General features: G+C 42.1%; 1 protein-coding gene across 4 annotated transcripts in view; it reads right to left on the reverse strand.

Annotated features, from left to right (window-relative positions):
- Positions 1-16,475, reverse strand: part of SRPX (sushi repeat containing protein X-linked) — a 72,671-nt gene that overhangs the window by 19,747 nt on the left and 36,449 nt on the right. For 3 of the 4 annotated variants that reach the window (XM_075132190.1, XM_048864166.2, XM_048864183.2), the window contains 3 exons: positions 10,127-10,186; positions 4,836-5,027; positions 3,807-3,983 (listed from right to left, as the gene is read on the reverse strand). In XM_075132190.1, coding sequence (XP_074988291.1) covers positions 3,807-3,983; positions 4,836-5,007 — 349 coding nt within the window. In that variant the 5' untranslated portion in view covers positions 5,008-5,027; positions 10,127-10,186. The remainder of the gene's footprint in view (positions 1-3,806; positions 3,984-4,835; positions 5,028-10,126; positions 10,187-16,475) is intronic. The other variant, XM_048864173.2, reaches the window with a different exon arrangement.

Here is a 16,475-nt window from a genome sequence, read left to right on the forward strand (position 1 = left end):
ACATGCACAAGTCCATGGGGCTGGATGAGTTGCATCCGAGAGTGCTAAAGGAATTGGCAGCTGTGATTGCAGAGCCATTGGCCATTATCTTTGAAAACTCGTGGCGAACGGGGGAAGTCCCGGTTGACTGGAAAAAGGCTAATGTAGTGCCAATCTCTAAAAAAGGGAAAAAGGAGGATTCTGAGAACTACAGGCCAGTCAGCCTCACCTCAGTCCCCGGAAAAATCATGGAGCAGGTCCTCAAAGAATCAATCCTGAAGCACTTACATGAGAGGAAAGTGATCAGGGACAGTCAGCATGGATTCACCAAGGGAAGGTCATGCCTGACTAATCTAATCGCCTTCTATGATGAGATTACTGGTTCTGTGCATGAAGGGAAAGCAGTGGATGTATTGTTTCTTGACTTTAGCAAAGCTTTTGACACGGTCTCCCACAGTATTCTTGTCAGCAAGTTAAAGAAGTATGGGCTGGATGAATGCACTATAAGGTGGGTAGAAAGTTGGCTAGATTGTCGGGCTCAACGGGTAGTGATCAATGGCTCCATGTCTAGTTGGCAGCTGGTGTCAAGTGGAGTGCACCAGGGGTCGGTCCTGGGGCCGGTTTTGTTCAATATCTTCATAAATGATCTGGAGGATAGTGTGGATTGCACTCTCAGCAAATTTGCGATGATACTAAACTGGGAGGAGTGGTAGATACGCTGGAGGGCAGGGATAGGATACAGAGGGACCTAGACAAATTGGAGGATTGGGCCAAAAGAAATCTGATGAGGTTCAATAAGGATAAGTGCAGGGTCCTGCACTGAGGACGGAAGAACCCAATGCAGAGCTACAGACTAGGGACCGAATGGCTAGGCAGCAGTTCTGCGGAAAAGGACCTAGGAGTGACAGTGGACGAGAAGCTGGATGAGAGTCAGCAGTGTGCCCTTGTTGCCAAGAAGGCCAATGGCATTTTGGGATGTATAAGTAGGGGCATAGCGAGCAGATCGAGGAACGTGATCGTCCCCCTCTATTCGACATTGGTGAGGCCTCATCTGGAGTACTGTGTCCAGTTTTGGGCCCCACACTACAAGAAGGATGTGGATAAACTGGAGAGAGTCCAGCGAAGGGCAACAAAAATGATTAGGGGTCTGGAACACATGACTTATGAGGAGAGGCTGAGGGAACTGGGATTGTTTAGTCTGCGGAAGAGAAGAATGAGGGGGGATTTGATAGCTGCTTTCAACTACCTGAGAGGTGGTTCCAGAGAGGATGGTTCTAGACTATTCTCAGTGGTAGAAGAGGACAGGACAAGGAGTAATGGTCTCAAGTTGCAGTGGGGGAGATTTAGGTTGGATATTAGGAAAAACTTTTTCACTAGGAGGGTGGTGAAACCCTGGAATGCGCTACCTAGGGAGGTGGTAGAATCTCCTTCCTTAGAAGTTTTTAAGGTCAGGCTTGACAAAGCCCTGGCTGGGATGGTTTAGTTGGGGATTGGTCCTGCTTTGAGCAGGGGGTTGGACTAGATGACCTCCTGAGGTCCCTTCCAACGCTGATATTCTATGATTCTATGAAGGAGGAGAGACAGAACCGTGGGACCAGCCAGCTTTCTGCAGGCCACCAGCAAGTTCTTCACAGACCACAGTTTGGGAACATCTTTTCTGCACCGCCCTTTCTCAGAGGCCCTGACCACTGCTCACTCCATCCCCCTTCTGTCTGTTGCTTGCTCTCCCAAACCCTCACTTACTTTCACCAGGCTGGGGCAGGGGGTTGGGGTGCAGGAGGGGGTGAGGGCTCTGGCTGGGAGTGCGGGCTCTGGGGTGAGGCCAGGGATGAGGGGCTTGGGGTGCAGGAGAGGGCTCTGGGCTGGGGTTGGATTGCAAGGGGGTATGGCCTCTGGGCTGGGGGTGCAGGCTCCAGGTGGGCCAGAAATTAGGGGTTCAGGAGAGGGCTCTGGGCTAGAGTAGGAGTGCGGGGGGGGGAGGACTCCAGGGTGGGGCCAGGGATGAGGGGTTTGGGGTACAGGAGGGGACTCTGGGCTGGGGCAGGGGATTGGGGTGCAGTGCTTGAGGACTCTGGCTGGGGGTGCGGGCTCTTGGCTGGGGCTGAGGGGTTCAGGGTGCAGGAGCACACTCAGGGCTGGGGGTACAGGAGAAGGTACGGGGCCCCAGTGGTGCTTACTGTAGCTCCCAGGAAGCGGCTACCGGGTCCCTGCAGCCCGTAGGCACAAGGGAAGCCAGGAAGGCTCCATGCGCTGCCCTCGCGCCCGTAGGCGCCGTCACCGCAGCTCCCATTGGTCGTGGTTCCCAGCTAATGGAAGCTACTTAGTTGGCACTTGGGGCGCTTCCGGGAGCTGCTCAGAGCTAGGGCAGGCAGAGAGCCTGCCTCAGCCCGGGGCCCCTGCTGCAACCACTGACCGGACTTTTAATGGCCTGATTGGTGGTGTTGACTGGAGCTGCCAGGGTCCCTTTTTGACCGGGTGTTCCCATTGAAAACAGGATGCCTGGCAACCCTAACTTCATTAATGAAGTACTTCACTCACCGGCACACTCCACAATTTGCACCCAAATCATGGGGGTGGAGGGTGTCTCTCTCTACTCTACAGCAACGTGCTGTATTTTGGACTTAACTATGGCACTGTCTTACAGAATTACTATAGAATACATTCACATGCTGTGAAGTTATAAATATTGATTGTCTGCATTTGTTAAAGGAACATTTCCAGTACACTGCTACATTGTCATTTGCAATGAGATGCCCAGGTCAGCAGTGCAAACTGGTGAAGTCGTATAAAAGATGATGACATTTCACCCTTCCCCTACCAAAATCATAAAACCAACCCTGCAAAAGAGCCAGACTTGAATTTGCACATAAAACACAAGACAAACCACAAACTTTGTCTGAGTATAGACAGGCAGGAGCATGTATACAATTGGAAGACAGAAAGTAACTGAAAAATTGAATGAAACCCCGCGAATGTAAAAGCCACAGCAGGGAGACTCCCATGTTGCTTCACCCGCTAACCTAGACTGAGCCACAGGCATCCTGAGGAAAACCATAGTGTCACACACAGATCATTAAAAACACAAATATTACTCCAGCCATGAAATCAAACTGTTGGTGGCCAATTCAAGTGGCTAAAGACCTGCACATCTGGGTGACTGAAAACTGAGCCCTTATCCAGAGATTCCCAAGAACAGCAGCAGCAGCTGAGACACGTTGGCTACATCTTCCGACGAAATCTTATTAGTACAAAGGAGAATTATGTGAACTGAGCTGAAAATGTTCCCTAGCCTAATGTAACTGTTCCCATCAGAAAAGCTCATCCTCATTTCCCCAGAATTCACTGGGAGTCCAGGACCCCAAGATGCAGAAGTAACAGAGGAAGTCCCACCATACTGGTTAGTTCTGATTCTCTTCTAGGCTTAAGATGTCGTGTCTGTGACACAAAGCAGCAGGTACAAGATGCTGCTGAGGAAGCACAAATAATTACATCAGGCTTCGTAGACGTTAAGATCAGAAGGGACTATTATGAGCATAGCACAGGCTATAGAACCTCACCCCGTAATTTCTTCATCAAGCCCTTAACTTCTGTCAGAGCTACAACAAGTATTTTAGAAAGAGATCCTGTCCTGATTTAAAGTGATGGAGAATCCATTATACCCCTAGGCAAGTTGTTCCAATGCTTCTCTAAAAGACACTGTGTTTGTTTTCTCACTGACATGGATGCAGGAGCCATGTTTCCAATACATTTAAAATATTTTGGCATTAACAGGCTACAAAAGCTTTACATCTAGGCTTCTTAGGAAGTGCAAACCTCATCTTACTTACCAACACAGGAGGCTGGTCTGCCACTCCAAACTTTGTTGTCCATACATGTTACTGTCCGGTCTCCTTTTAGCTGGTATCCTGGGGAACAGTAATACTCACACCTGGAGTTAAAGTATGCACCATCTATGCACTTGAACCCTCCATTAGTTGGCATGGACAGCGTTGGGCACCGTATTTCTGTAAAAGAAAACAAATGTATCCAGGATCTTCTGTTTTCCATTCTAGAGGAGTGGGGGGTGAAACAGATGTGCAGTACTGCATGTGAACAAAACATGGTTAGGAATTTTTCAGTCAGAGCATGTGAAACTGCTCATATGATTTCCCCTCCTCAGACAGACTTCAAATTTTGCTATCATACAGCTAAGTTAGCCCAATGGAATGAAATCATTTTAAGGAAAGACCAACCGCCCACTCCCTTCTTCTGTCAAAATGTTTTCTCTCACAAACCAATGGTGGGCCCATTCAACCTGGTGACATTCAAATTTTGCAAAATGACACACAATTAACAGTGCAGCTAGAATTAACTATCCGCAGTATTTTAATATGTTTGCAAAGGGGAACTCTTATAACCCCTCATTTTCAGAAAGATTTCTACAGACTCAAAGCCTACCTATTCCATGAAGCATTCCTGCCTTTAATGCCTCTCTCCACTCTGTGTTTTCTAGATTGCACCTGCCATGATTTGAACCTGCAAGCTCCTCTGCATTCAGCTAATTGACACAGTCCACCTATCATACAGCACCATGTACATCACAGAGGCTATGTAAATAATGTCTGAAATAGGCGCAACTAAGTTAGCTATGGCTTCACAAAGACATATTTATTTTTAAATTCAAAATATGAATGAAAGCCCAAAGATAAACAGAGTAAACTCTAAGAGCAGCTCCTGTCAGTTAAGTTTCTCCCCATCCCAGCACTGACATTAAATATAAAAGCTACTCACATAAACTCATCTCTGTTTTATATCTAATGTCTATCACACAAACAGTGACACGTGCACACATGCACACACAGTTATGATCTACTCACGTTTACACAAAACCTTCCCAGACCAGCGCTTGTTTGACTGACAAATAAGCTGTTGAGGACCATGCAGTTCATAGCCTTTCTGACAACGAATATCACATCTCGTCCCCAAGACATTTTTGTAATATTCTCCTTGAGGTGTTCTGCAATACGCATTACCATGTTTCACCTTCATGGGAGAACACCAAGGTGTTTCTGGCAAAGAGAATGGAAAAACAAACACAGAACACACATATTTTACAAAAGACTAATTGGCTTAAGTCACAATTGCAAAGTCATTTTGTTTCTTCAGTGTTGTAGAGAGAGTTTATTAAAAAGGAAAATGTAGAGAAGCAACACACAGAGATGTAATTTCCTGGCCTGATTCCACAAGGTGCTAAAGATATCACAGCATCAGGCCTTTAAAGGTGAGCTGTTCCTGCCTGTTACAAATTAATGAGTGTTTCTATTAAATTGCAAAAAGAAAAGGGAGTACTTGTGGCACCTTAGAGACTAACCAATTTATTTGAGCATGAGCTTTCGTGAGCTACAGCTCACTTCATCAGATGTATACCGTGGAAACTGCAGCAGACTTTATATATATTCTGTGTGTGTATATAAAGTCTGCTGCAGTTTCCACGGTATACATCTGATGAAGTGAGCTGTAGCTCACGAAAGCTCATGCTCAAATAAATTGGTTAGTCTCTAAGGTGCCAAAAGTACTCCTTTTCTTTTTGCGAATACAGACTAACACGGCTGTTCCTCTGAAATCTATTAAATTGGGTGTCTAAATGTCATGCTGGTGGAATAAGTGTGCCACCATGTGGACAGTTTGCTGATCATCATTGTATTTAGGTTTTAATACCCCACAGAGGATGCATTTACCTTCCCTTTGGTAACAGAAGCTGGCAATTTAAATGCAAGTTCAATGCCAATGAAGCTTTATCTTTATCTGTGGCATAATTTTAATTTTCCTTATTCTTATCTTAACACCCTTTCATTCGAAACTTCCTTCAGGACCATCAGATACATGCATACTAGGGCACCATAGAAACAGACATGGCCACTGGTGAATTTCATGAAGGCTCAAGCTCCCTTTTATTAAGGGCATTATTATTTACGTCATATTACAGAAATGTCAAGTTTGGTTGCTTGGACACAAGAATGACAGAGACCCCAGGCATATGTGTGGGTGTTTCACTTATGCTGAATGAATTTCCAGTTTCCATCTCAGGCGTCAGACTGAGCCAAAACTCACCAGCATACCAGGATAGCACTTCTCTGATGGCCCCATTAGTTGCACAATATTTAAGATATCACTTTAAATATGCTTATTTTCTCATCCTGATTATGAAGAAAACCATCTAAATGTGAATGGGTGCAGTGTTGTCTTTCTTACTAGATCTGTAGATCTGTCTGTCTAGGTCTGACAAACTGAAACAAAAGCTTTTAGAGAGTTAAGAACTAGCTTCATTCATCCTAAGTGGGTGTTAACTCAGAGTCTCCAAGTACAATGTATGCACTCAGGCACCGGGTTTGAATGTCAGCCAGTATATGGATGTCCTATGAGTTTCAAGGTGTGCTTATATTAACTGATGAATGTATACTCAGTCTTGCGTTATTTCTTATGTCTAGCACAAGTGTACATACACACACACAAACGGGAAATGGACCCAAGCCGCAAAGTTCATATCCAGATCTTAAACTATTCCAAAATCTGAAGAGTTTGGTTCTGGGGTTTTGGTTCAGGCTCATCTTTAAAATATGATAGCACACACTGGTCCTGAAATGTGGCACTCATCCACCAGCAATTCTATACAATCATTCAGGAAAGAAAAAATACTTTGCCTAAATTCAATTTAGGAATGGAGGTGCAGAGATCCCATCAGAAAGGCACCAAGCTGATGAGGAACAGGGTTGAAGGCCCAAGCAGCCAATGATGCTGGGCCACTCTGAGTTGTGCTGGGGATTGGGGCCAGATCAGAGGAAACACAAAGATGTCTGAGAGTCACCTTTTCTCCAGCCCCAACCCATTCCAGCACTTTGCACACAAATGGAGGAACACAGAAAACTGGCCTGAAGTATGTGATTCATCTTCCTCTAAAGCATCCAGTATAGGTTAGACATAAAATTCAATGGATCACAGGAAGTGTCAAATCAGAGCAGAACTGGCATTTGGCCACAATACTGGGATTAATACCCATACTGAATTATTGCAAAAATAAAGGGGGGGGGGTCTTTAATGACTATAGGTGGTCAAGACTATAAAGATACATATTCAAGAGAAATCCTCCATCAGCAAAGCTTCCATTAATACCATGCTGGGGCACTGGTTCAGTATGCACACTGGGGTGTGTCAGCTACAAACCTTTCCTAGGAAGCCAAAACTACTTTTGGGGCGTGGGGGGTGGGGGTGGGGCAACAAGTGAGTTTTCTGAGGGGGGTTTTCTATCCAACTAATACCTAAGGTGACTCTGCTTAATTTTGGGATTTGACAAGGACACCACTTAAGGAGGTAAGAGTGTAGGCCAAAAGGAAGACAAGCACTGAAATGTCACACAGCATGCAACATTCAGAAGGTATATAATGAGCCTTTATGGGATCTGGGAGTGTTTCCAGAACCTCATGCCTAAACAGTGGCAAAACCACAAGAGTGATCTAAAAGTTGCCTTTCACAAATGGAATCAGTTTCACAGATATTTATTATTGGCTCTGTTGATTAATTTCATTTCCACATTTCAAATGTCTTTCCTCATATTTGGGATTAGTCCCATGAACATATTTAATGTGCTCTTATTTCATCTACCATACATGTTGTATTTTTTATTCAGTGTATAATTCCTCTACATAAAAATGGTGAGATATTTTAACATCTCCCCCAATGGAAATTTAAATTTCCACATAAATTCTACTGTGCTGTTACTACAACCACAGAAACAGCATTGGACAGTGGAAGTGGAGAGACTGAGAATGGAAAAGCGTGTGACTGCCAGGGTTCTAGTTTATTTCACAAAAAGCATTTTAAAGTAGCACAGCCTGTTTCTGAAGCTGTTTAACTCAGTGACATACTTATGTTCTCTTACAGAACTGCAACATCCACATGGGTATTTTTAGTGCACTTGCTGGAGTTGTACTAACACGTCTGTCTACTCAGGCTGGGAGGCCCACTTCCAGCTGCAGTGTAGAGGTACGCTTAAGGGCCTGGATCAAAGTGGCTTTTGTGCTGTGGTGAACAAAGAAATAATGCACTCTGGGGCTTTTTTCTTCTCATGGGAACCCCAGGTAGAGCAGGCATCTTACATGTAAGTTAGGGAAGAAGCATTCTTCTCGACAGCGGCACTTTCCAAAGTATCTGTCAGCACTGTCCAAATGCTGGCTTTGGATCAGTGTTCCTATAAGCTCAGCATGCAAAATGCAGAGGGGTTTTTAATACAATGGGGCTTATTGGTTGATTAGGCATTTGAACAGAGGGGTCACCAGAGAGGAAGGGAACTCTTAGCTAAGTTGTTGGGAAGGAACTCCATAGAGATGTTTCCTTGGAAGTCTGAGTTGGTTGAAAGACATCCAGATGAGCACGGAAGGTTTGGCATGTGGCCAACCCCTGGCAAACAAACTATAGGGTTTAATTTGCAAATAGCATTGCGAACTGAAAATCTGCTGGGTTTACATAGCTCTGCTTAAGATGCACATACACACCATGCCATGCTAGGCATGTACTAATGTACATTTTTCAAAAGGCATGCATAATGGTTAGTATATTTGATACTCTGAAATTTTTACCAGGAGAGATGGTCCATAACCAAAACCCTGGATATGAACACCCTCACATTTTGGTGAACTTTTGATCCAATATTAGCAACTCAGGTCCATATCTGGTTTTTTTGTTGTTGTTGGGTTTTTTTTTTTGTTTGTTTTTTGTTTTTTTAAGTGACCTGCTTGTCAACTCAAATAAATGCAAGCAAGTTAATACAACTTAGGTCTTCTCAGCTTCATGCCTTTGATTTTTGGATCTGAGTTGTCTAATCTGTTACTAAAGCTCACATTAGAGCTTCCAAATTCAATACAGTTTTTAATATTTGTGTGAATAAAGCACTGTGTTTCACATACCACTGTTACATCCTTGCAGCCATTGAAAGAATTTGTTTTCGATCGCTTTTAAAAGACAGTTCCTAGACAGAGTCTACATTTTCACCACTAATCCACAGTCCAGCCGGCATTAATTTATCTTTAGTGAATCATTTGAATTCTTTGTTTAAGTATCCACAGAGGATTAAATGTTAAAGATAAAGAACAACACATTTACCATATAAAGCTATGGGCAAATACATTTTTTCTGATTATACTTTTAAAGCAGAATTTTCACACTGGGATACACTTTGGTGGGGGAGCAAAATAAATATTTATAAAAACGTAAGACAGACAGTATTTTGTACCTTCTCCTTTGGTACTCATAAGTAGCTGATAGATTTGCATGCATATCCTTGTGTAAAAATCCTGTTTTATTCTCTGTCTAGTACCAACATTAAGCAAAGCTACATTAATACCCAATATTTCTATGTTACCACAACAATGCAATACACTGTCTTGTATGTCCATAGACTAGTTTGCTGAAGCAAAACCTCAGTAAAATGACTTTTTTGGGGTGAAGGGCAGGGGGCTGTGTGTGGAACCAGATTCTTCAAGAAATAGGCACATATGTCACAGACTCACCAGTGATTTTGCTATCAGATCCCATTGGTCAGGAAACTTGTTTGGAATAGGGAAGAAAATCTGAATCTGATTTCTATACTTGCAGAATTCAATTATCTCATTAATGTGCCAGCATATTTTGTTTAATGTCTTGTATGTTCATTGGCAAACACATTTTACTCTTCATTCCAGGTTGCAAGATGAACCAGAAATGTCAAGGACTATATTAAGAAGCTTATAAAAATCAAGCTCTCTTTCATGAGCTTCCATACCTTACCATCAATAGGTCCAGATTCTGAACAGGATTATCATTGATGGCTTTGGCTATGAGGTATGAAAGAGGCAGAAGACAGCTTATTTTTAATATTCATGAGCTAGCAGCTTGACCTTTCAAGGGTGAAGGCAATAAAACCCAGCAATTTACTCATGTAAGCTAAACAACGCACAGTGCTTGTTCCATTTTCCATTGTTTAGAAAAATAAAAAAATGAAAAGCTTATCTTGTCTGAAAAATCTGAACACAAACAAGGAGCTGGATCGCTCTAAGACTTTATGATGCAGAAAGGAAAGAGAGAAGATCTCCCAGCAACCAGCTGATTTTCTTTAGCACAGAAGCAAAGCATTCACCTTTATATCTATTGCGTGCATACACATCTTCGTCATCTTCTACGGGTGAATATCCTGATCCTACAATACAAAATGACAAGAAAAACTGCAGCAAGAAAGGAAATATAATTTTAAAAGAACAAGAAAAGCTCTTGCAGAGACGTGCAAGTGAGATTAGGATGCAACAACCTAAGCAATGCTGACAGCGTAAGCTTCCATGATGATTAGATTTATAGTGGAACCAGTTTATAGTGAATTTGGATAGAGTGAATCTCTGTTTATAATTGAGTAGAATGAAAATCTCAGATTGTTATTATGCAACATGTATTGCAAAATGCAAATCACAATTTCTCTCAACAGGAACTTCAGCGAATGTGAAAGTTATTTGAGAGGGGGAGTCGGACGACGGAGTGATTTCACTGTAAGATGGTTCCATAGTATAAGTGGCTGTTAACAGCCATCATGCCAACCAGCTGTAGTAAAACTGCCAAACAGCTGCAGTAAATGTGTGTGACTGAAGAACAACCATGGTTTACAGCACAACTTATATAAGTGAAAGGCTGGTTACATTCCCTGCAAACATAGTTCTGCCCAATCAAAAGGTTGTTTTGTTTTGTTTTTGTTTTAAGTCTTCCATGGTCATTCAAGCTAAAGAAATGACAGGTCGGCTTTCTTTGAAGGATCTGGACAATTGCTGTAGGCTAGCAGGGTGGGTAAGAATTGCAGAGATACTTATCACCATAGACAGTGTGTCTGAACATCTCCCATGTATTTAAAAATAGAAACAACTACTCTCCTTCCATTCTCGCCTCCAGGAGAAACAGCTTTGTTACTGTGTAGTTTTCGTTTTCATGCCTGCACCGCCTGTGTCCCCCATGATCTGAGCCCAATTCGCTGCTCCTTTATGTCTGCAGTTTTGTCCTTCCCATTTATGCCATTGCTACTAGTAACTCCCCAGAAAGCACGCCTGCTCTGCTCTGCCAGCATGGCCTCCCATCTCCATCCTGCACAACTACATGAAGCAGCTTAATCAGAATGCTGAAAGCCATCGATTTGAAATGCGTGGCAAACACAGAACCTAAAAGGAATTTGCACTAGGTTCTCTGCTCTGCTTTACTGATGTTCCATAGAAAACCTGCAACAGGCCACAAACTCCACATACGAGAAATCCAGCCCTCACTTCCACAGCTGAGCTGGAAGTGGACTTGGCAGCGGGTTCCATTGTTAAAGGGTTCATACCCTTCATGCAGCACAGAGTTCAGCTATGAGGGGGGCATATGGGAAGGCAGGCACTGTGCAGATCCTCTGATCTTACCCCTTAAAATAGAACTGTGATAGAGGTGCCTAGGGCTCTTCACCCACTGGAGTAGAGTAACATACAATAGAGTCATTTTGATAGCCCCTCCATGGGCTATGGGGGAGAGAAAAGGTCGCCTGAACCCAATTCAACTACTCACTCCTGGCATTGGGGGGAGAATTGGCCCGATGTGAACCCTTTCAGCCTCTGTGCTTGAAAATCAAGATAGCCCTAAAATAAACCTATCCAAGGATTAAAAAAAAAAACCCAGTCACAATTAATCGCAGTTTTAATCACACTGTTAAACAATAACAGAATACCAATTTAAATTTATTATATTTTTGGATGTTTTTCTACATTTTCAAATATATTGATTTCAATTACAACACAATGCAAAGTGCACAGTGCTCACTTTATATTGTTATTTTTATTACAAATATTTTCACTGTAAAAACGATTTTTAAAAGTGTAATCTATAAGTCAAAGCATGAAGGGGTATACAAATGTTTAGCATATCTGGCACGTAAATACCTTGCAACATTGGCTCCAACAGTGCCATGAGAACGCCTGTTCTCACTTTCACGTGACATCGTAAATAAGAAGCGGGCAGCATTATCTCCCATAAATGTAAACAAACTTGTTTGTCTGAGCGATTGGCTGAACAAGAAGTACGACTGAGTGGACTTGTAGACTCAAATTTTGATATTGTTTTGTTTTTGAGTGCAGTTATGCGAAAAAAAGTTCCACATTTGTAAATTGCACTTTCACGATAGAGATTGCACTACAGTACTTGTATGAGGTGAATGGAAAAATACTATTTTCTGTTTCTTTTTTACAATGCAAATATTAGTAATCAAAATAATATAAAGTGAGCACTGTACACTTTGTGTTCTGTGTTGCAACTGAAATCAATATATTTGAAAATGTAGAAAAACATCCACAAATATTTATAATAAATTTAAATTGGTATTCTATTATTGTTTAACAGTACAATTAAATCTGCAATTAATCGTGATTTTTTCTAATCTAGTTAATTTATTTAGCATTAATCACTTGGGTTAACTGCGATTAATTGACAACCCTCGTTTATTTTGATTTACAAGAACAGTAGCAAAAAGTGCAATTTAATTTTGGCCTGATCCAATGCCCACTGAAATCAATTCAATGGGAGTCCAGTGGGCTTTAGATCAGGCCCCTGAAGCAATTGTCAATCAAATGTCTTACTCATATTTTTGTACAGCACAGACTTCCTAGCCCTTGCATTTGTTACTTAGTTTACATTTAATGAAAAACTGCTGAGGCCTGTATAAATATTGCATTGTAACAGCCTTCCAGTATACAATATTGAATTTAGTAGCATTTCAAATCACATTGTGTAATATCAAGTGCAAGCTTCAGTCTCAAAGCACCACATGAAGATATTGATATTTTAATGATCATTGTCTATTACAGCAAAATTAGGAGATTCTTGGTTGAATAATTTGAGACAGTTTTTAATCAAACATTATGGATAAAAGATTTTAAAGTGTCTAGGTGACTTAGGAGCCTACATCCCATTTAAAGTCAATGGAATCTAGGTTCCTAAGTGCCTGATCATTTTGGAAATTGGGATATAAGCACTTCTGAACAAACTTTCCACATACTTTTAACACATTTTTGAAATCTTAGGTTAATCATGCTAAATCTGAACTACTCATCTGAGATTTTCTGCTTTGTGTGTTGGATGGAATAAAAAAAACCCCAAAACCAAATAAAAGTAAACAATTTTATTCAGCATCCCTCTATCGCATCCATCTGCTCATTTTCTTATTAAAAATGGAAGACAGCAATCACATCTCTGGTTTTCATTATGTGCCGATTGTGCTTGTAGTAGTAATACTGATCTTTGTCATCATTGTTTTAGTCAGGAAATGGATTACGGGAATCCCAAAGGTGAATGTAAAACTGTTGACCTTGCTTTACTTGTAGAGTGTGTCATTTATGCTTTTTTGTGACATCTATTTGCACAAAGAAAAATGGCAAACATTGGACTTCAACACAGATGTATTATACCAGCAAAGGTATAGACTCCAAGTGAAGTCAATGGAAGTTTTGCCATTGACCTGTATAGGTGCAGGATCAAACTCTAAGGTGCAAATCCAGAGCCCACCCCAGCTAGCTAGGCTGGGTGTGTGCTGGCTAAAACGATGGCAAGGAACCCTTCAATGGCATGTACATGGAGAGAGAAGGATGGTACATCTGGGCAGTAGAAAATTTCCCTCAATTTCCCTATGTCCCATCTTCTCTCATGCCCTCTATGCTGTTCTCTCTACTTCTAGCCTTTCCTTTTTCCTTAGTGGAACCATAAGGAAGAGTGGGCTGGATTTACCCCTAAAATATGTAGCCATATCATAACTGAACCAGGACTGTCCATTTGCTTTAGGAGATAGCATACTAGAAAAGCTAGCATGATTCAGTGGATGGTGGATACTTGTGAGTCAGGAGTCCCGCGTTCCATTCCCAGCTGTGCCACTCACTGACTGTATGACACTGGAAAAGCCACTTCACTTCTGCCTTAGTTTCCCCATCTCTAAAATGAGAAATATGTTTCTATATCTTACAGGAGTGCTGAGAAGGTTTATTCCTTAATGTTTGTTCATTGTTTGGCTATAAAGTGCTAAATAATGTTATCACAGCACTAATAAACATGGATATTTTAGAAGGAAGGGAGAGCACAATGCTACGTTAAAAATACATTAATGGCATGCTTTATATTTCGGTGGTGTCTTACAAAAACTGGCTGCAGCTCTCAAATTCCAGCTGATTACAGGCAAAAGCCACAACATGAAACTATACAATTTTAACAAGAAACCATCATCAAGATTAATCTATGGAATCTGATGATCATAGGATTAGCTTTAGGAAAAAATGACTTCTGTGTTCACAGAATAATCTCCATGTTTAATATTTGAGGAGGAGAGCCTACTGTTTTATATATTTTATTAGAGCATAACATTTAAATAGATTTAAATTCAGACCTACAGAAAATGATTGGTAATTACTGCCCCCCAACAATCCGTAATTGATAAAGAAACACAGAGAAGCATTTGGCAAAACATTTCAAAAGGAACTGAAACAATAAATTGGACCAATATTTTGATACAGTACAATCCTCAAACATACAAACCCCATTATTAAGGACAAGGAATAAATGATATAGGATCAAATCATGAAACAATTATACCTTTGTGTGTAAGTTGTCAAGCCTAAGTAAACGAGGCACTTAAAAACTACAATATTTACCCACATGTGGAAAAACGTCCTTAAAGCATTTTAAATACATTTTGTGAAACTTTTGCTATATAAACTGCCAAATACACTTAAAATGTTCTAACTGTGACCCTGTCCAGGGATCAGCAGTTAGGCCCTGACCCAGCACACTATGTTGGCTCCAGTTCATCAAAGCACTTAAGCAAGTGCTTCATTTTAAGTATGTGAGGTCTTCAGTGGGACTACTCACAGTTAAGTACTTTGCTGAACAGGGATGGAGTCACGCATCTGGTAAAATGTTCTGCTGAACAGGGGCCTATGCACATGATTAATCCTATTGACATCAGATGGAGCATATGAACAGTCTCACTGACTTCAGTGGCATTTCTCACATGCTTTGTTGGGTTGGGGCCTTACCGAAGTAACTGACAAAGTAAGGTAGAAATTAGGAGATTGTGACCACATTGCTGAACCAGTAGGCAATACAATAAAGGGCTCACATTCACAAACAGTGCACAATACATAAATTGGACAATTTATTTATAAACAAAGTACCATGCCAAAACATGCAGAGATGCAGGTAACACCACATTCTTTGTATTACTTCTCCAGAACCATTTAATTATCCCCACATATGTGTCATACCCTTCATCTATTACCTGCTAGTGAGGTATGCAAGAATTTATGGTGTGTGCATGTGGAAAAGCCACAGCCAGTCCACAAATGTGAGTAGCCAGACAGGATCTTCCTAAGAGATTGTCTGGTTCTTGGCAGAAAGAAGAGGAAGGATGTCAGATTTCGGAGGACATTTCAAGAGGACTTTCCTGTTCCTCAGTTTGTTTAGAAATTCATCTTTTCTGCTATAAGATTCCCTTGCGCATGGCAGACCATCGAGCCAATACCGAGCTTCTTGCTGGGGGCCATCAGCCCCCTGCACAACGACAACCACATGTGGTGACCAGCAAACCTCTGTAGCACATAGCAGAAGTTTTCAAATATTATAGGGAACCAAGCTTCAAGGGGGGGGGGGGGGGAGGAAGGAATGACACTGTGCCCTGTCTCTTGGAATTAGAGGAGAGATTCTTAACCATTTTGATCACAAAATGTAGGAGAGCACTCATTACCACTTGAAACACTCTTATTTTTGGCTAAGAGGAGAATTTTTCTCATTGGAGCTTTTCAATTCAGCCTGGCTGGCAAGCAGCAAGACAAGAATTAAAATAATTATTAATGTAACCCTTCTGCCCGTCACAGTTGGCAGCAACAAGGCCTGGGTTCAGTATCTAGGGGTTCTGTTTCAACAACACAATGCAAAACCGGCTCAAGCCCCCACCCAGTGACCTGGGACAATTACATACCACCCCCCTGGGCGCCTCTAAGAGGCAATACTTCCCCTCTCGCAAGCACAGAGTCTGAGTGCAGCAAAAGCCTTTTAATAAAGGAGGGAAACAATGCGGCATTATGTTGCGGAAACACCAAAAACAGGATTCATAACACCAACCATGAGCAAAAGACCCACCCCAAGTAAGTTTGGCAGTGTCCTTTTCCCCTCAGGGTCTCAAGTCCAGCAACCCAATAGTCACCCCGCCACAGTTTCTGTCCTTGGTCAGTGCAGCCCCTCAGAGCTCAGAAGTTCATCTGCGGAGTATACCTCCCAGCCTGGGTGGAAGTGAAGGGAGGTGTGGGGGGCATCTTACATGCTCCGCTGCCTGGGTCAACGGCCGAGTGCCATGCCTCTCCATGGAGTTCTGCTGCAGTCTTCACCGCCAGCCGCGCCTCTCCACCAGCCGCCCTGCTGCCCACTCTACTCCACTCTCTGCTAGC

This window comes from Caretta caretta, chromosome 1 (assembly GCF_965140235.1).
Source record: "Caretta caretta isolate rCarCar2 chromosome 1, rCarCar1.hap1, whole genome shotgun sequence".
NCBI lineage: Eukaryota > Metazoa > Chordata > Testudines > Cheloniidae > Caretta > Caretta caretta.